At 56.2% G+C, this 19,817-nt stretch overlaps 1 protein-coding gene across 1 annotated transcript in view; it reads right to left on the minus strand.

The window, feature by feature from the left end:
* IQGAP1 (IQ motif containing GTPase activating protein 1) overlaps window positions 1–19,817 on the minus strand; it is a 53,845-nt gene that overhangs the window by 19,572 nt on the left and 14,456 nt on the right. The window contains exons 3-14 of the mRNA XM_081124374.1: window positions 12,419–12,575; window positions 11,710–11,787; window positions 8,508–8,584; window positions 4,797–4,864; window positions 4,354–4,467; window positions 3,902–4,080; window positions 3,151–3,235; window positions 2,319–2,482; window positions 1,350–1,434; window positions 962–1,125; window positions 656–816; window positions 443–567 (exon numbers count right to left, since the gene is read on the minus strand). Of these exons, the coding sequence (XP_080980500.1) occupies window positions 443–567; window positions 656–816; window positions 962–1,125; window positions 1,350–1,434; window positions 2,319–2,482; window positions 3,151–3,235; window positions 3,902–4,080; window positions 4,354–4,467; window positions 4,797–4,864; window positions 8,508–8,584; window positions 11,710–11,787; window positions 12,419–12,575 (1,457 nt within the window). The remainder of the gene's footprint in view (window positions 1–442; window positions 568–655; window positions 817–961; window positions 1,126–1,349; window positions 1,435–2,318; window positions 2,483–3,150; window positions 3,236–3,901; window positions 4,081–4,353; window positions 4,468–4,796; window positions 4,865–8,507; window positions 8,585–11,709; window positions 11,788–12,418; window positions 12,576–19,817) is intronic.

A 19,817-nucleotide genomic window follows, 5' to 3' on the forward strand; every position in this document is an offset into this window, starting at 1 on the left:
TACAACCAGGACAGCGCTCCCCTGCGTCCTGTGCGTCGGCCTTAGAGCATCACCGAACCTCAGTGGGTAGAGGAAAGGCCTGAATTTAAGGCAAGCTGTTCAGGATCGCGGTGACCCGAGGACTGGGGGCACCCGGCCGATGCCGGAGGCGGCAGGAGCCGCGCGGAGGGAGGACCCGGCCCTGAGCCCGCGCGGCTCCCGGTCGCTGGGCCAGACGACCAGTTCTAACAGCACCAAAAAATGACAGATCGAGTCCAACTGGCCTCCTGGGAATTTCAGCTCCGACGGCCTGCACCTGACGGTAGCCGTTGCCCGGTGTGTTTCGAAAACACGCCCCAGCCTTAGCTTTTGAGTTAAACGTATTATTTCAATTTTCAAAAATCCCCCCCCCCCGGAAGCCGTGTTTGGTCGCGACGCCCGGGGACCCGAGAGGGCGACTCACGCTCGTGTTCCTCCCGCACCACCAGGTTCACGTGGTCCACGCAGGCCTGGATGTCGTTCCACGTGATGAACTCGTTCCGATCGGCGTGGGCCTGGTCCTTCAGCCTCACCAGCTCGTCCAGGTACCTGCCCCGGGCCCACGGAGAAGACAGTGACGCGCGGGGAAGGGGGGACCCCGGGGGTCGCGGGGCCGTGCGGGCCCCCGGGCGCCCACCTCTGACAGTTCTCCTCCTCGATGTTGGTCAGGCCCGTGACCGAGCTGCTCAGCTGCCTCCACACCGTGTTCATGTCGCCCGACTCCAGCGCCCGGTTGATGAGGGCCACCGACGACAGCATCTCCACCGCCACGGACAGCTCGGGGTGCGTGAGGCTATGCTGGAGGGAGGGGGGGGCGGGGTGAGGAGGGGCGGCCGGGCACACCGAGGGGCCCGGGTCTCCGGTTAAAAACGCTCGGTGCGCCAGCCGCCCCTCGCCGCGGGGACACGGCCCCTCAGGGGCCGGGCGGGCCGGGCGGGCTCACCTCCGGGCTCTGCTGCTGCAGGGTCACCAGCTCCTTCTGATAGAGGTCGGCGGCGAAGGGGTACACCTGGGGCAGCTGGGCCTCGGGGTTCATCAGTTCCAGGACCGTCTTCTCAGCAACGCCCTTCTGGATGGCGGCGTTGATCGCGGCCACGGCCGCCAGCCCTGGTGGGAAACGGGCGGGGAACACGGCCGGCTGAGCGCGGGCCCCGCGGGGAGGGAGACGCCAACTGTCACAGAACCGGGTCGCATTCTGTGGGCGAGCTGTTGGCCGGGCGGCCGCCGCAGGCTCCGTGACAGGCTCCGACCTCAGACACCGGCCCCCCCGGTGACACGAAGCCACTGTTCCCCCCTCCTTGGAATTTCGGGAGCCCAGCCGGGGGACTTACTTCTCTGGTACTGCTGGGCGGCGCTGTTAGCGGCGTCCACGGCAGCCTGCAGCTCCTCTTTCTGCAGGGGATCCGCCTGGCCGCCCTGCGGGGACGCAAAGAACCGTTACGTCGAGGTCGCTCCCGCCCTGGACCGAGAGCCCCGGGGACGAGCGACAGCTCAGGCTACATGGGGCCAAGGGCGCGGCCCGGCCGCGTCTGGCGCAGAGTGACTCTCTGGACACCGGAACGCTTTTAGAGAGATTCCGCGAGAAACATCAAAATGTCCTGAGATAAAAGTGCTTCCAGAATCACGGGTGTATTTACGCCACGGGCTCCGGCCCGTAGGCGCCGGGCACTTGGAAGATGAGCACCGGCCCTCCTTTAGGCAGAAAAGAAAGACCCTCGTGTTTGTTCCCAAAAATACCCCCGAGGGCGACCTGCACCGTCCACTGCTCAGCGAGCCCCCCCCCCGGGTGTCGGCCAGGACACGGTGAGGGGGGTTTCTCACAGGGGAAATTCCTGGGGAGAACATAAAAAACTCAGGTTTTGCCCGGCCGGCGTGGCTCGGCGGTGGAGCGTCGACCGAGGATCCGGGAGGTCGCGGTTCGATTCCCGGTCGGGGGTGCGGGCTCCTGGATCCCCAGCAGGGGGCGAGCAGGAGGCAGCCGGTCAGTGACTCATCACTGATGTTTCTCTCTCTCCCCCTCCCTTCCTCTCTCTGAAATCGATAAAATATATTAAAAAAACAACAAAAAAAACCCTCAGGTTTTCCCCAATGGCTTTGGGGGGCCAAGGGGAAGGCTTCAGGTGGGGGGTGGCTAGACTGGGAGGGGGGAGCTTGTTCACATTAAACGACTTTCAACTCCGAAGCCAGGCCGAGCTGGAGACAAGGTGTCCTTCGCCGAGGACATTTTAAAAACCTCACTGGTACGCACGGGGCTCAGAGGGATGCGCACAAGCCCTCCCGTGGGGCCCGGGGCCCGTCACCTGTCTCTTCTGCTGCCTGTCGCTCAGCAGCTGCTTCAGGTACCACTCGCTGTTCTGCTGCTGGAGCCCGCGCAGGCCCAGCGCCGGCGACTGCAGGACCCGGAACAGGGCCTGGGCGCCCCCCTGATCCAGGGCCAGGTCGATGTTGGCCAACGCGGAGAACGCTGAGGAGCAGAAGGCGAGGGACTGAGGGAGCGGGACGCTCACGCCCCAGCCTCGGGGACGTTTCCCACCCCGCGCCCACCCGGTTCCCGCCAGGGGTCGGCGTCGGGTGGCCTGGATCCTGGACCCTCAGGGAAGCGTAGGATCTGGGGCCTGGAAAGGAGCCTTCAGGCCGTCCAGGCCGTTGGTCAGATTTAACAGGCCCCAGGCCCACTTGAACGCTTCCAGGTGTAGACAGCCCGGCACCAACGTGGGAGCGGAGAAAGGGGCACCGAGCGAGGCCCACACAAGCCGCGCTGGCCCTGAAGGCCGAGGGGCGGTCGGGGTCACACGACCACGCCAGAGGGTGGGCCTCCCACGGAAATGCACCACGTCCCCGGACAACGTTGATTCACGAGCATCGTTAGAGAGGGAAAAGGTGTTTTTTTTAACCATGTAACACAGAGTGAAAGAGCAAAACAGGCCAAAAAGATCCATGGAGAAGCTACAGCCAGGAGAGCGTGTGGGCCCGACCTGAGGACACGGCCACGAGCCACGGGCCACGAGCCACGAGCCACGGCCACAGTGCCTGAGTCCACTGATGTCCACAAACTGTGTCATCAGCCCAAGGCCAGGCCAACACTCTCCCGGCTCTGTCACCCCCTCGGGCGCCTGCCTCGGGGACACTTACTGTTGACTTTGTTGACGTTGCCTTGAATTTCGGCCTGAGTGAGCAGCTCCTCGTACACGTCTCTCTCCCGCTCCGAGTTTTCTGTCTGAAAGGGAGTCAGACGCGCCACCAGGTGAGCCCAGGGCGCGGAGGAGCCACGGGAACACGCGCGAGCTCCTCTCCCCCCGCGACAGCGCCAAGCGCGAGGGAGGGCGCGGCCGGGGGTCCTCGGGGAAGGGCGGCAAGGCCGGGAGCGCAAACGGCGGGGCCGCCGGGCGGGGACGGGCCCGGCCTCCCCGCTCGCTCGTCGGCTCGCGGCCGGCCCTGCCCCGGGCCCGGCGGGAAGGGCGCACCCAGGGCCCGGCGCTCAGGGCCGCTCACTGGCTCGCAGCACATTTGAGCAGAAAGTAGAAGCGAAAGCGGATCCTGAGGCCAGGAGGCCTCCTCCTGCGCGATTCCGCCTCATTTATATGAATTTCTCGTAAGAGACGACCTCGGTGATAAAGGCAGTTTGGGAGCTGACCGGGGTCAGGGGCAAGGCGTTGGGGACAGACTGACTGCGAACATGGGGGGGGGGGCCGGGAAATTTTGGGGCGACGGTGACACAAACGACATGCATTTGTCAACACTCATCGAACCGCACACTTAAAACGGGGCGGGGGCTCCCCTGTACGTAAATTAAACCTCAATCGAGCCGATTTTTAACGTGGGGTCAAACCGGACGAGAGACGGAGGTGACTCGATGGGGGAGGAAGGGACGCCCCGTTTTTACCCGGTTCCTGGCGTTGGCCATCTTGTCGTGCTTGGCCCGGTAGAGCACATCCTGGTAGGTGGACGCCAAGGGCTCCTCGAGGTTCACGAGCATGGCGTTGGGGTTCCTCAAGGCCGCAAACGTGTCGGCCGGAACCCGCCGGTCCACAGCTTCGTTGATGGCGATGACGGCCGCGTGGACTGAAAGCCAAGGCGAGGCACAGGCCCTGCGTCACCCGGGCCCCGCCGCCCCGGGGAGCGGCCCGGGCCCAGAGCGACGCCGGGAGGCCTCGCTGTCTACGCGTCCGTGTCACGAGCAAAACCACCCGCTCATTCCCAAGTCGCAAGAGCATAAAAGCCTCGAGCAGTGTTTACAACGAAGGCACGGCCCCCGCTCGGCGGCAGGGCTCCGGCCCCCTGCCCCTCCCTGGAAGCGGCCGCGACGACCTCCCCGCCCGAGCGTCGCCCCCTTACGCGCGGCTTCGTCCACCGAGAGCTCGTTGGCCAGGATGCCCCCGATCTTGCTGAAGGCCGGCATCTGGATCCCGTACTTCTCCAGCTCGATCTTCATGTTGTTGATTTCTTCCTCTGCGGGCGAGAGGCGGGGCCCCGGTCAGCACGCCGGGCGCCTCCCCGCGACTCGGGGGGAAGGACGCCGGCCCCTCGGCCACAGAGACGGGATCTGCCCCTTTGGGCCGCCAGGAGGGTTTTAATGAGACAGGACACGGGAGGCGGTTCTCTCAGAGAACGCGGACGTCGAACGCCCCCCGTTAACACCGTGTATTTCGTCTTATGTGCTAAACGCTCTTCCCGGGCGGACACGGGCCCCTGTCCCGGCCGAGGGGCAGAGCCGGACGCCCCGAGCTCGGGGCCCTGCCCAGCACCCGGGCGGAGGCGACCGCCCGTCTTTTCCTTACCTGTGAAGTCGACCTTCCCGTACAGGTCTTGGATCTGAGGCGCGAGGCCCAGTTTGAACAGGTACAGGCTGGAAAACACAGACGTGCCCGGGGTTAGGCCGGGCCGCGCGGCTCCTGGGGGGGCATCGGCGCCCAGAGCCCGCAGGTCCCGCACAGGGGCGCCCGGGGCGTGTCCGCCTTCCCCGGTGCAGCCCGCGGTCGGCCCCAGCCCCAGCCTCGCTCGTCCTGAAAAGGCCCATAAGGTGGCCGGGAAGGCGCTGGGCTGGAACCGGCGGACTCGGGCTCACGCCCAAGATCCAGCACGAAGCCCGCGGGTGGTTAACGTAATGAACGTACGTAGAGGATCTTCCCTTCGGTTTACCTCCCCGCGACCAACGTTCGACGTAACAAGACATTTTAGAAAAAGTCTCACGAAAATGAGCCGGATAAAAAAAAAAAAAAAAATCGAATTTAAATTCATATCACCGATGGGAACGTTTCAGGTAAGTTTAGGAGTTTTAAATAGGGCACATGTTCTATGTTTATAATATATAATATAATATATATAATGTATATATAATATAATATATAATATGTATATAATATATTTATATATAATATATATTATAATTTTATATATATTATTTATATACATATATGTATAATTATAATTATATGTATATAATTATATTATATGTATACATAATATATTTTCCTTTATAAATTAAAATCTACCAGACTCTAAGCATCACCGAGGCAGGGACAATAAATTAAAGTCCTGCTCGACAACGTCTGCGCAGAGCCCGGCAAAGCTCAAACTTCCCTTATCTATTTTCACCCGCATGAGAGGTTCCACCCGAGTCCTCAACTCTTTCTCTCCGGGGATTTCTTCCCCTTTCATTCCCACTTTCAAACCGGAGCGTGGGCGTCGCCGTCACAGCCCTGAGCTGTCAGCGGCCTTGGGCGTCCTTGGGCGGCAGACTCAAGGTGCTGCATCGACGGCCAGCCGCCCGCCCGGCGTGCAAAGCGGAGGAGGTAAGGCCCGGGCACCGCCTTTCTTTTCTCTCGTTGGAAGCGGCGGGAATCTTTTAAGGCGATGCCGACGCTCCGACAGTCACCACAGGGGCCACGTAGATCCTCTTGCCCCAAATCAAGGGTCCTGAACCTCAGCGGAAACGGAGGGAGCCCCGCGCCCGCTTCACAAACAAGCTGCGCGCCAGTCTGGGTCCCGCGCGTCTCAGCCGGCGGCCGGGAGGCCTAGAGGTCACTCTGATCTCAGCGGCTGTCCGTAAAGGCCCCGCAGCCCCAACGCCGCGGCGGATTAGGAAACAGGCTCTCGCACGGGCCCAGGACCCCCGTATCCGAAACCCTCGGGCCAGACAGGAAAATTCAGAGCTTCTCAGGTGCGAGGAGGGTTTCCCGGCGGCGGGCGCGGTGCTTAGCGGACGCACCGCCTCTCGCAGAATCGCACCAGGTGGGCCGACCACAATAAATGACCGCAAGGAATTCTGATCAGGTTTTGCCAGCAAGTTGATCCTGGTCAGATTTTGAGCCAAACTTAAACTTAACCTTCAGAGCTTTCACGTTTCCTTTGAATTCGGGATAAAGATCTGTGGGTCTGTTTACCCCCCAGATCGGTCCTTAGAAAGTTAATCTCTCAGGGGCACTGAGATGAAGTCGAGCAATGTATTCGGGGTGCTGGGGAACCGGGGTCTCATCTGAGAGCGGAATGTGACCCACAAGAGTCGCTTATTTAGCAGGATTTAGCACAGAGGCAGTCTCCGGGATAATTCCAGTCGAGACTTAAAGGGGGGGCAGGAAGGGAAAAACCGGGGAGCCGATGCTTCTCTGTTACTGTTGATCCAAGAGGGGGCCGAGCGGGCGCCTCCCGCGTCCAGGGCGTGAGGTTGGTGCCCGTGGACGGGGCTGTGTGTCCGGGAGAAGCGGGTACGCTCGCTTCCTCCGCGTTACCGAGTGTCGCCCACCCACCCGCCAGGAAAAGCTCAATTAGGGAGGAAAGAAAACAGAGGCCGGCGAGCGGAACACGCTGCGTATTCTTTCCGAGCCCGGCTGCGCCGCTGAAGAGAAATGGGAAACAATAGCGGACTTCCTCCCTTTCGCGTTCAGGCTCCGGCATTCGAAAGGCGCCGTTAACTCTTCACCTCCGTTTCTGAGACTCTGAGGACCTGGGACGCCGCAGGGACCAGCGAGGGATTCTGCCAGCGCGGCCCCCACCCCCGAGGTTACGGACACGGGCAGGCCTCTCGTAACTCAGGTTCCATCAGGATTCACCTGGTTTTGACTCAGACGCATACATTTCAAACTGCTGCGGCCTGAAACTCGCCCTAGATGTCACCCCTTCCTGAGCAGTTGAAAGAATTCTCTCGTTACCAGTTTCCCAGCACGAGGCTACGTGCCCTCGAGGGGAAAAGAAACAGAAGACGTGACCTCTGTCCCTAAGATGCTAACAATGAAAAAAATTAAACATATGGAAGAAACCATATCTGACTAAACAACCAAAACGAATAAAACAAACCAACCGCTGGGGTTTAGACAGAGGCATGAGCCGGAGTCAGCGGAGATCACGAAGCCTCCCCAAGGCCGTGGGAATGGAGCTAAGACGGGCCTGGCGCAGGCGAGACAAACATAAAGCCTCGGATAAAGGGGAGGTGCCACGTCCCCTTTACGTTTATGTACAGGGCGGAAAATATCCCCTTGAGCCGGAGGAGGGGCTGGACGGTTGTTACCACGTGTGATTTTTGCCAGCTGTGCCCTAGGCATCTAGGCGCTAGGGACCCAAACATGAGGAGCCGCAAAAAGCAACTTTTCTATAAGAACAAGTCACGGGGATACAATGTAACAAGCGGTGTCCTCGAAGTAAGAGGTTTCTACAAAGTAACGCTGGAGTTGCTACAAAGATGGGAAGTAGCTAATTCTGCCTGAAAGATCAGAAGTTTAAAAATGTATCAAAAAATGTATCCGAGGTGGCACCTGGCGGAAGGGGCATCCAGGGAAAGGGCAGGGCGGGCGGAGGGGAGCCGCGGGGGCGGGAGGGCTGTGGGTGAGGCTGGGTGTCTCCCTCGGCCCCACGCCCATCGCACCCCGAGCCCCCGCCGCGTACGTGGCCTCTTCCTTCCAGTTTTGGGCTTTGTTGATTCTAAGTCAGGAACTTACAATGAAGTCAGCGTCCAAATTTACTATAAAACCATGAAAGGGCTTTACTTTGTTTCAGTTCCCATTTGTCTGTGTCGGCACAAAAGTTATCTAACGAGCCAACGGCTTGGCGAGGATCTAAATAAATTATAAATCACCGGTTTGGCGTTTCCTGGTATTATTTGGAGATGTTGGCAAAATTGGGTTGTACCACTGAAGAGCATCGAGGCACCGTTTCTTCTGTGATTCGGTGAATCGGCTTGAAGCCAAATTGATAAACAAGAAAAGCTTTCAAACGCATGCGCTTTTTATAAATTTTTAAGAGATGTTAATTAAAAAGAAAGCGGCTGCATCCCAAGTGAATCGCCCAGTTCACAGAAGCACTAGATCGGCAATGAAAGATTATATCATGTTTCCACAGCAGAATTGTCTTCTATTATGGGACTAAGTAAATCCTTTCTCTCTACCCCCTAGGAAAACACGGCTGTTTCTCAGCATTTTCTTAAGATAATAGCATCCTCTATTTGATTGGAAAGGTCTGAAGCTACTGCTTATTTTTACCAAGAAAATCTGATTTACCTGAGTGCATGGATACAATAGATACATCTCGGCATGTTCTTCCGGTCATAGATGTCTGTAGTTTCTGGGTAGAAAATCTAAGGAGAAATAAAAGTATAGTAAATATCCAGTAGGGTGGAGTATCCATCCCCGGGGTTTGTTAAATCATTTCCCAATCATCAATAATACAAATAAGACAATCAGACAATTAGAAACATTGCTGGCCTTCAGCAAATAATTTCATTAGGGCGAGAAGACATTTAATGGTCAGCAACGCAAGGAGTGAAGGCAGGACTTGAGGTGTGGTGCTCGAGTCTTTGCTTTTATGCTGCTCCCCTCAATAAATGGGGTACACCAGAGTCGTCTTTTTAGATAATTTCCCCAACTCTCCATGCTCCCTTCCCGAGGCGGAGATGTCCCCTCCGGAAAGGTGACAATCGCAGCCGCCGTGAGCCAACCGTCCCAAAGAGAGCAGAGAATACATGTCGGAAACGGGAAAACGGGGTTGGGCGGGTAGAATGGAGTCGGATGAGGAGGACCCCGAGAGCCAGGAGAGTCTGAAACCCAGGAGAGTCCCAACCCTGGAGCCGAGAATTAAAATCAGAGCCTCGGGGCCCAGGAAGATCTGACCCGAGACGGGACCCGGGTTATACTGAATGGGGGGGAGCTAAGGGCAGGCTGGCGGTTTCAGCAGATACGAGAGACACTGGGAATCAAACGCGCCCAGGGAACGAGCGCATTTAGGAGGCCAAGCTACCGCCAAGGTTTAGAGGCTGGGTGACCGGGACATGGTAGCCGGTCCCATTCAGGAGAGGAGGAAAGGTCGCGTGGCGGAAGAGACAGGTTCGGTTCGAGGGGAGGAATCTTAGGCGACAGAAGGCTCTCCAAGGAGACATGTCCAGGGGAGGAGACTGTGTTTATCTTGCAGCAAAGCGTTTTCAAAAATAACTGGAACCACGAGAATGGGCCCGTGTAGCCAAAATACGGGCGCACCTTAAGGAGCACGCACCACGAGGAGGCGGGAGGCGGAATAGCTGAGGAAACCGGGACCGGCCGGCAGAGTCAAAACAATTTTTAAAAAGTCAAGCTCAAGATAACAAAATATTTCAAGGAGGCGCCGGCCAATAATAAACAGTAATAATAAACAGGCAAAAAAGGCTAAGACCTGAAAAGTTATCTCAATGACTCTCTATAAATCAAGCTGCACGTACCATATAAAGAGATCAGGGAAGACATCCCCATAAATGCTATATACATGTATCGTGGGTTATATAGGATACATTTTATTATGGCCAACGATACATTGTAGGCTAAGCCTTTAAAATCAGGCAGAGCAGTTATATAGGATACATTTTATTATAGCCAATGATACATTGTAGGCTAAGCATTTAGAATCAAGCAAAGCGGTTATATAGGATACATTTTATTACGGCCAACGACACATTGTAGGCAAAGCGCCTAAAATCACGCAGGCTGCACATTTCACAACCGACAGCTGCGAAGACCCTGCTGCCCCTGAAAGCCTTGGGAGCTGAGCTGGTTGCAGCCGTTAGGACACAAAAAAGGTGAGGGAAGTTGATTCCTGAGGATGCATTTTATAATAATGCACCTACAATCAACAGCAAACATCGACCGGGCTCTGGGCGCCCCGGGAAGAGGTTAGCCCGTCATTGCCCAACGCGGCCCCACAGGGGACCGGGAACAGGACGTTGCAGGTGCCCAGAAAGGCCAAGGGGCCGCCAGGGCTGGGTGCCCCGCGCTTCCGGACACGCGCGCGTGGGGCCTAATTCTCAAACCCGCCCGTGCAGGGGAGAGACCTGCTCTGGAAGGAAAGACAGAAGCTTGTCTTCTGCCGAGACTCGGCTCTGGATGTCACTCGGCTCCACAGGCAGATACGCTGAACACCACATGTTCATCTAGCCGCTTCCCAACGCTCCACATCTCGCTTTTTTTTTTTTCCTTCTGCTTACAAAAATTTAGAGTCTATAGGAAAGTATAAAACACACACACACACACAAAAACAAAAACCTCACCGCCTGACACCGTCACGCAGGCATGAGAACTGAATCTCCTAACGGATTTTTCCCCAAGAAACACTCACTTTATTTTTTGCACAAAAAACAGTGATCTCATCTTAGCCAGAACTGAAACTCTTATAACCTTAGCCTGTTATGTGTTTTTTCCGCTCGGTGCATCCCAGCCAACCTCCTCCGTCCGCACAGTGACGTCACCCTTTCTCGTGGCTGCAACACGATTTATGCGCCTAGTGAAGGAGCCTGTGCTTGGCTCTCGATTTTTTTCCGAGAAGTGGGATTCTGAGGTCGAGGGAATGGGGAGGCTGGTGGGGAAAGACGCCCACACCCGTAAGAGCGATAATCCGGCGGAAACGGCCTTTACAGGCCCAGGCGACGACAGTTTCTCTAGGAGCAGCAATAAAAAGACCCTGAGCAAAGCCCTGGCGGGGACACTCCCGTGAGCAACCCGACAGCCGTCGCTCCAAGCTCGCCCAACCGTACCCGTGACACAGGTACCGCGGTTTGTGCATCAATTCCGCGTCGTCAGCGCTGTCAGGAGCAAAACCGAACCACAGCCGAAGCCAAAACGTGCGCCCCGCACACTCGGCCACCCTGAAGCCCGGGGACGACATCCCTAAAATAGCCCCTTGTGTTTCCTCAAGTCAAATCCCGACGCCACAGCTTTGTGAATAATTAAAAACAGCAACGCCCGGCCGGCCGTGGCTCAGCGGTTGAGCGTCGACCTAGGATCCAGGCGATCGGGGTTCGATTCCCGGTCAGGGCACAGGCCCGGGTTGCGGGCTCGATCAATGACTCTCTCATCATTGATGTTTCTGTCTCTCTCTCTCCCTCTCCTTTCCTCTCTCTGAAATCAATAAAGATATATTTAAAAAAAACAAAAAACCCAGCAACACTGAACTCTACGCTTTCAAACAGCGGATCTCACGATGCGTGAATGTCACTGTCAGTCTGCAAATCGACGGAGTCAAGGTAAAAGGCATCACAGGGCGTTTCTCCAGGGCGGGCTGAGGCGGGCGCGAGGGACAGGAGAGAAACAGAAGAAACAGAGGAACGGGGTCTTAAGTACTTTTAAAAAAAAAAAAAAAAAAGTCACCCAAGATTCGACTGGAAATAAAGGGCCCCGTCAGGGGCAGGAGGGGGGCGCGCGGGCCCAAGCGGCCAGAGCGCGGCCAGAAGCGGGGCGCTACCTTGGGCAGGCCGATCTCGCCCATGGCGTTCAGCCACTGGATCACGTTGTCCGTGTGTCGGAAGTGGAGGCCGGTCGCCTGGAAGAGACGAAAGGCCGTTAGGCGCCGTGGGCAATAGCGTCGCAGAGGGTCCCCTGGGGGGCCTGACAAGGTCCCCTTAAGGTCAAGGTCTGTCTGCCGCGTTCACGCCCACGCCGGGCAGGTCACTTCACCCTTCTGAGTCCGAGTTTCCCGCGTATCCGTGACGTGTTTGTTATAAAGGTTAAATGACAAAGCCGACCTAAAGCCCTCGCTGCGGCGTCTGGCAGGATATATACACAGATATTGTCAAATACATTTAAATACCCGCGTTTTCGGGCTACGCCTACATTGCCCTCTAAACCTCTGCCTGTTATTTTTTAGGAGGATTCCGCCCCACACTTTACAGACTCTCAACAGGGCCGTCCCCAGAATAGCTGCCTGTTCGAGACTCAACATGTGGGAATCTGCTTTCTGATTAAGAAAAGCTTCTAGCTGAGATTTTAATCCGGCTGAGGGTCGACCCCTTCCCTGCGCGTGGACACACAAAAGCCTCTTGAGGTTGGATCTGCACCCTGAGCTCACCCCGCGTCCCGGCCAAGTTCCCACAGCGCCCCCCCCCCCCGCCTTTGCTCCCACCGCCTTTTACTCGCATCCGTCTGTCAAGCAAGAGCTCACGGGGAGGGCTCACCTTGTATCTGGTCTGCTCCCGGTCGTAGATTTTCTTCAGGGACACCACTTTCGGGGAGAAGAAGTTGCCCAGCTTGGCCAGGTAGACCCCGTTGCGCAGGCCCTCCTCGAGCTCCGTGGTGGGGGGCAGGTCCTCCCCGAGACAGGCCTCCATCCACCTGCACACGGGAGAGGGGAGAACAGGTGTGAGGGCCTGAAGCTCTCAGAGGCCTCAAGGCCACTTCCCACTCCCCCCGGACAGACTTCGGACGGACATAAGCTGAGCGCCTTTAAGATCCAGTTTCACGCCCGTCCGAGTCCTGGCCCAGGCAGATCTCGGGGGCAGGGAACTTGGGGAAACGCCCGGGCACGTGCCGGCTCCTCGACCCTGCGCTCCCCGCCTGCCGCAGCTCAGCCAGCTGGCTGCCGGGTCCCCGCCGCCCCACGGGCCTCGCATCCCGCCCTGGGTCCCTAAGTTCCTCCGTAAGGGCGCCTACGGGAAACCGCTGGAACTGGAGCCGCCGTCTCGGCTGTTTATTGCCGAAGCCCTCTTCTGGCTTTAGCGTTCGGAGCCCAGCGTGAATTTCTAGGTTTGATTTTTCCCGGTTGCATTGGGGTTGCCTAATGGTCGATTATCTCAGCTAAGCCACCCAAGGCACCGCTAACGGAAGCAGTAAAAATGAACTCGCTGCCGTTCGAGCCCCAGTCAAGGCGCGTGCAGGAGGCAGCCCTTCAATGGTTCTCTCCCTCCCTCTCTACCTCTTTTTGAAATCAATTTTTTAATTTTTATTTATTTTTTATTTTCATTTTTTAAAAATAAATCTTTATTGATTTCAGAGAGAGGAAGGGAGAGGGAGAGAGAGAGAAACATCAATGATGAGAGTCACTGATCGGCTGCCTCCTGCTCGCCCCCTGCTGGGGATCGAGGAGCCTGCACCCCGGGTCTGTGCCCTGACCGGGAATCAAACCCCGATCTCCTGGATCCTAAGTCGATGCTCAACCGCTGAGCCACACCCGGCTGGGCTGGAATCAATTTTAAAAAAATAATAATACTAATCCACGCACAGAAGAAAAGTCATCAGCCAACACAACTTTTTTACCAGGTCTCATGTTTAACGGTCTTAATATTCACAGAATCTCATGGTTGGAAAGCTCACTGAACACCTTCTGGTCCACACCAACCCCCCCACGCCCCTCTCACCTCCCGCTCCCTCTCCCTTTAATGCGCAAATGCTCCCAAAACCTCAGTTCAGTCACGAGGCAGGCTGGGCATTGCCGCCGCGGGAAGGTGGGGTGCGGGGGGAGCGCTGGGAGGTGAGGGTGGGAAAGTCCCCAGTCCGGGCCGAGCCAAGCTTGCGGGTGGGGCCTTGCACCCTGGTCACCGAGGGTGCTGGAGGGTTTTAAACTGGGGGTGACCTGGGCAGGTCTGTGCTTCAGGAAATTGCTCTGACTCCAGGGTGGGGGTTTCACATTTTTTTCTTCAAGCACAAGTGTTTCTACAGGAACAAGTGTTTTAACAAATAAGTCACTTGAAGTTCTGAGAGCATCCGGCCAAGTGGTGACGTGCCATCAGCACCCCCCACCTGGGATCAGGACTCGGCCACGGCCAGGACCAAACCCTTGTATTTCTTATACTATTTCTCATCAGAGCTGAAGAAAGTGGAAGGGAAGGTTCTTATCTTTCTCAATGGTTCGTTTTCAATATAAGTACCACCCAAAAACTAACCTGGAAATCGAACCCGCAACCCTTAGGTCTGTGGGCCGATGCTTTAACCACTGAGCAAAACCAGCCAGGGCTGATTCTTTTTTTAAAATATATTTTTATTGACTTAGAAAGAGAGGAATGGAGAGGGAGAGAGAGAAACATTGATCGACCAAGCCCGCAACTCGGGCATGTGCCCTTGACCGGGAATCGAACCGGCAACCCCTATCCACCTCAGTTTGCTACCCGGCCAGGGCTTTCATAAATAATCCTTATATACCTTTCATATTTAGGCTATTTTTATAAAGCTTTATACATATTTTAAATCAATTTTCCAAAAAAATAAAAATAAAAGATCTACTCATATCCATTCAGGAAACACTTATAAAGTGTGCTGACTCCTGTCCCCACCTTCGGCGATCACCCTCTTGGAACGGAGCCGCTTAACCAGGGAGCTACAATAGATGAAATCTGAGCCAGGCTTTGAAAGATAAATTGTTTTCAGGGGTGAACAACGGGAAAAGGAGACATTAAGATAAAGGAAACCGCATAAACAAAGGGCCAAAAGGCATGAAGACAAACGGCACGTTTAGGGAATGACAAATCACTGTGCTGGGGACTAGGTGGCGATGCGTCTGGAGCATAGTATTTAATCTGCCGGCAACGGGAACCATGAAAGTTTTCAAACAGAAGAATGACTTGGCGAACTATACTTTAATTTTAAAATTGTTTAATTAAATAATATATTAATTTAAAAATTTTTAAAGAGCCCGGTCAGGTGTGGCTCAGCAGTTGAGCATTGACCTAGGATCCAGGAGGTCACGGTTCGGTTCCTGGTCAGGGCACAGGCCCGGGGTGCAGGCTCCTCGGTCCCCAGCAGGGGGCGAGCAGGAGGCAGCCGGCCCATGACTCATCATTGATGTTTCTCTCTCCCTCTCCCTGAGATCAATAAAAACATACTTAAAAAAAAAATTTTTTTTTAAAGAATGGCTCTGTCAGATGTGAGACAGAACAGTAATGACAAGAGCAGGGACGATGGGGTCGGGAGGGAAACATTGGGCGAGTATTTCAGGAGTCCAGGTGAGAGGGAATAAGGTCCTCACTCGGGCCACGCTGGAAACAGAGAGAAATGCTGACTAATCACAGAGGAAGGGCTGAGTCTCCCTGGAGACCCGAGAGGGGCTGGGAGAGGGGTGAGCGGGGCGGGAAGGGCGCAGGGGTGGGAAGGAGGGGGTGCAGGCTCCGCAGACACCTGGAAAGGACAAGATACAAAGCAGCTGCCGACCTCACATTTCCCTACTGACATTAAACAGCAAGTGGACCAAAGATTTAAAATTTTTTAAAAAATACAGGTGAATGGTTGGTTATACAATATTGAACTGAGAAAGGCCTTTCCAAACAAGACAATAAGGGAAGGGGGTGGGGACTGAAAAGATAAACTGGAGGGAGAATTTGTAACATGTAACAAGGAACTAACAATCTCCTATAATCTTTATATTATATATTTTTTAAATGCTTAAAATAAATAACAAATATTTCCCTAGGGGGGAAAAAACGGGTTAGAAACACAAAAAGGGAGTTCGCAAAAGGCTATAAGCGGCCAGTGCTTACAAGAAAAAATTCTTAAACTCACTACGAGTCAAAGAAATGCAAATTACAGTAACAATAACACCATTTTCCGCTGTCAGACCGACAGACATAAAAATAAACGATAGCAGCTTATCGCTGCTGGGTACGTGGGAAAACCTCACATTCCCACCCGGCTCCGAGGAAAGCCTGGCAGCCGGCACCCTCCGCAGTGAACTTGCAGAGATTTCTATAGAAGGGAAAAGGCTGTTTTATTTTTAAACGATGACTTGGTGGCTTGTGGCACCGATGACCAAACAAGGCTGGGGACACCAGGGGAGGCGGGCCAGGAAGATAAGCTCAGGCCTGAAACGCGGCCAGGTGGACATCCGGGTGGTGGCGTCCCGCAGGCAGCTGGAACCCTGGGCCCGAACAACTCAGGAGGGACCAGGTTGGAAACCCGGGTTCGAGAAATAGCACCGCGGGAGTGGACGAGCTCACCAGAGAAACGGACTGTACGGAAATAGACTCGGTTACAGACCAGGCCTCAGGAAACAGTGACAGGTCAGAGGCAAATGCTACAGAGAGAGAACAGGCGCAGTACAGTGGAAACCGCGAGAGAATCGCACGGTGGCAGCTGCCCTCAGACGCTTCAGGGACACGGGTGGGGAAGGAAAAGGGCCTGGCGGCAGGAAGCAGGTCACCTGCGGCCTCAACGAGGGGAGTCGGAGGGGAGGAGGCAGATTCCTGTACCTAGAAAAGCAGCGAGCGGTGGGGAGCTAGAGACAGCAAATGCAGACTTCTTTCTTCCTTTTTAAAAATATGTGTTTATTGATTTCAAGAGAGAGAGAGAGAAACATCAATGATGAGAGTCATGGATCGGCTGCCTCCTGCTCGCCCCCTGCTGGGGATCGAGGAGCCCGCACCCCGGGCCTGTGCCCTGACCGGGAATCGAACCGCCACCTCCTGGATCCTAGGTCGACGCTCAACCCCTGAGCCACCCTGGCCGGGCTAGACCTCCTGGTTTCAAGAGAACTAGTGGAGGAGGGACAAAGGGGAGAAACAGCAGGTTCTGCAGCCACGGTGCGGGACACGCCTACCTCTTCCCTGAGAAAGAGGGAAGGAAATGCGAGTGGGCAAGGGTGACAGCTACCCAGCGAACCTCTGGGCTCGCTTCCTGTCTGCGAAGCGGGATTAGGGTCGGCGCCCAGTCTCCTGAGACCGTTGTGGAGATGAACCGAGCTCCTGGACACGAGCACCGGCAGGCTCCAAGTCGCGGCAGCCACGTGCCCGTGGGTGCGTGTGTGAGTGTGTGTGGCGGCCAGGTCCCAGAAAGAAGACCTACCTCTAGAGTCCGACGCCCGGCGGCTTGGCTAACGAGACCTGTGTACCTGGTGCCACCGATAACGGCCGCCAAGGGGAGGGTGTACCCTGGGCCCTGCCCGCCCCACCGCTCAGTGGGACAGAGAAAGGACTAGCCGGGCCAGTCCGCCGCAGTGAGCCGGAGACAAGCCCAGCCCCGGGGCACATGCAGAAGGGAATCGGTGGGAGCGGGGTCTGTGAGGAGGGAACCAGTCCATCGGGTTCTGCGGGGCACATGACTTGGCGGTGGCCCAGCTCCGCGCAATGCGAAGGGGAACCTGCTGCCGGAAGTGACTGCCCCGGACCGCAGACATTCGGTTCCTCCCGGGTGGCCGCTGGGCCGCCACGCCCGGCTCAGGGTTCCCCGCTGCTAAGCCCGCCCCGCGGGGCGCCTTTCCCCGCGGCAGGAGCCTAGGCCCGGCCGTCCCTGAGCTCCATGCAGGCAGCGCGGGGATTTCAGCGCCCTGCAGGGAACAAGTGTTGGGAGAGTGATGCGGGGCACTCGGGGGGGGGGGGGGGCACCCCTGTCATACAGAGAGGGAGGGGATTCGGGGCTGGTTCCCAGAGACAGGGCACGGAGCACTGTGTGTGCGCCTGTGTGCGCACGTGTACATGTGTGTGTGCATGTGCACACGTGTATGATCGTGTGCACGCGTGTGCATGTGCCTGTGTGTGCACACATGTATGTGTGTCTGTGTGTGCATGTGCACAATCGTGTGCACGTGTGTGCATGTGTGTGCGTGTGCATGTGTGCATGGTCGTGTGCACGCGTGTGTGCACGCGTGTGTGCATGTGTTGAGGGGGGAGAACGTGTCCTGCCCAGAGAGGCAATGTGCAGACCCTTCAAGGACCTAAAATGGGAAAGAACTGACGGAATCTGATTTAAACGGTCGCTCCGAGCAGCACGGCTGGGGGGGGACCTGGAAGCGCCGAGGAGGAACTGGCTGCAGTGATCCAGGCGGGAAACGACACAGGCCTGTTAGGCCCTGTGAGCAAAATGAGACACCCGAGAGTATCTGCCCTGGAAGCAACGTCCGAGTATAAGCTGGGCCAAGCGGCGCAGCTGTAGGAGCGGGTGAGAGACAGAAGAGGAGCTTTTTCCTTCTTGGGTGACTGACTTAAACTCTGTGCTTCTTGATCCCCGATGGAGACCCCTCCCCGAGCCAATCGTTCCGCTCTTTGAATTCGATAAGCTGGGTCGGGTCTTACTTGCCAAAATTAGATGTCTCATTGTTACCGTATCTCAAGAGTCCACTGGGGTGATGGAAACTGGACCATGATGACCATGGCACCACTCGGTAAATTTATTAAAAATCATTAAGTTGTATAGAAAAAACAGGAGGAGACTGCCCGGCTGGTGTGGCTCAGTGGTTGAGCATCGATCTATGAACCAGGAGATCGCGGTTCGATTCCCGGTCAGGGCACAGGCCCGGGTCATGGGCTCGACCCCCAGCCGGGGGCGCGCGGGAGGCAGCCGATCCATGACTCTCATCATTGACGTTTCCCTCTCTCCCTCTCCCTTCCTCTCTCTGAAATCAATAAAGACATTTTTTTTTTAGAAAACCCCACACACAGAAAAACAACGGGAGGATTTCATGGCGCGGGAATTATACTTCAAGGAAGCTTTGTACAAGTTCCCTGGGCTAAGAGGGTTAGTTCTTTGCCCCCAGGCCAAGCCCTCGGCGGCAGAGGCCGGAGAGACATCACCGCGTCCGAGCGACCTATGTGGCCACCGCTCCTGTCGCTCACGTCGCCGAGCAGGAAAGACCTTTTAACCGTAAAGGGCAAAAGATCTTCAACTGAGTTAAACCGTTAAACGGATCGGGAAGTCCCGGCAGCCACAGCCCAATCGCCGCCGGCCACGAGCAGCGTTGGAGAAAAGAAACGGGCGAGTCCTCCACAGGGGGCCAGGCGGGTGCCTATTTCTCCGAAGAAGCGATTCTCTGAGTCACTGCCCCCTGGCAGCGCGGGAGCCCGGGGGAAAACAAGGAGAGCCTGTCGAGCAAGTGTCCCGTCCAAAATGTAATTTTCACACGGAGTAATTAGTAAGAACTCAGCGGGAAGGAGGGGCTCACTATGATCTCATTGCAGGCCCGGTCCCTGCCCTCCAAGGCTCACGGTATGTGGAGGGGGAGGGAAGGGTAAGGCACTTACATGGGGAGAAACAAAAAAGCTGTAACACAGGCACACGGTGGGAGGTGCTATGGAAACGAGGGAGGAGCTTCTGACTCAGGCCCAGGGCAAGGGTGGGCGTCCCGGTGAGCTTCTCGGAGGAGGCGCCACCTAAACTTATTTCCTTGGATAGGTGACGTGTTTACACGGCTCAAAACTCGACAAGTATAAAAGGCTCCCCGGTTAAGAGAAGGGAAACTTCACAAAGTGAAGGGACAGGAGAGTCACATGCTGCCGAGATTAAGGAAGAAAGTGCTGAGGACTTCCCAGTGCAAGTGGCAATTAGGCCACGGTGACGGTGACGCTCTCTCGGCAGGAGGAGTTTCGGGGGGAGGGAGGGCCCACGGGTCACACCCACGGGAGCCAAGGTGAAGGGTGCAGGGAGCGCAGACAAGACACGGGGCGGTGGCCACGGGAAGGCCGCGCGTGCAAGGGGCACGTCTGGAATGGGGAGCACGTCTGTGAGCTAAGGAGGACGCATTAAAAAAAAAAAAAAAAAAGGAAAATGTAAATTATAGTTAAACTAACACTGGAACAGGGACCCTAGGAGACACGGAAAGAGAGGGTCCGGACCGCAGACGGAAGGCTGAGCCCTGGGAAGGCTGCCGCGGGGAGGGAG

This window comes from Miniopterus schreibersii, assembly GCF_964146895.1.
Source record: "Miniopterus schreibersii genome assembly, chromosome: 22".
In the NCBI taxonomy this organism is placed as follows: domain Eukaryota; kingdom Metazoa; phylum Chordata; class Mammalia; order Chiroptera; family Miniopteridae; genus Miniopterus; species Miniopterus schreibersii.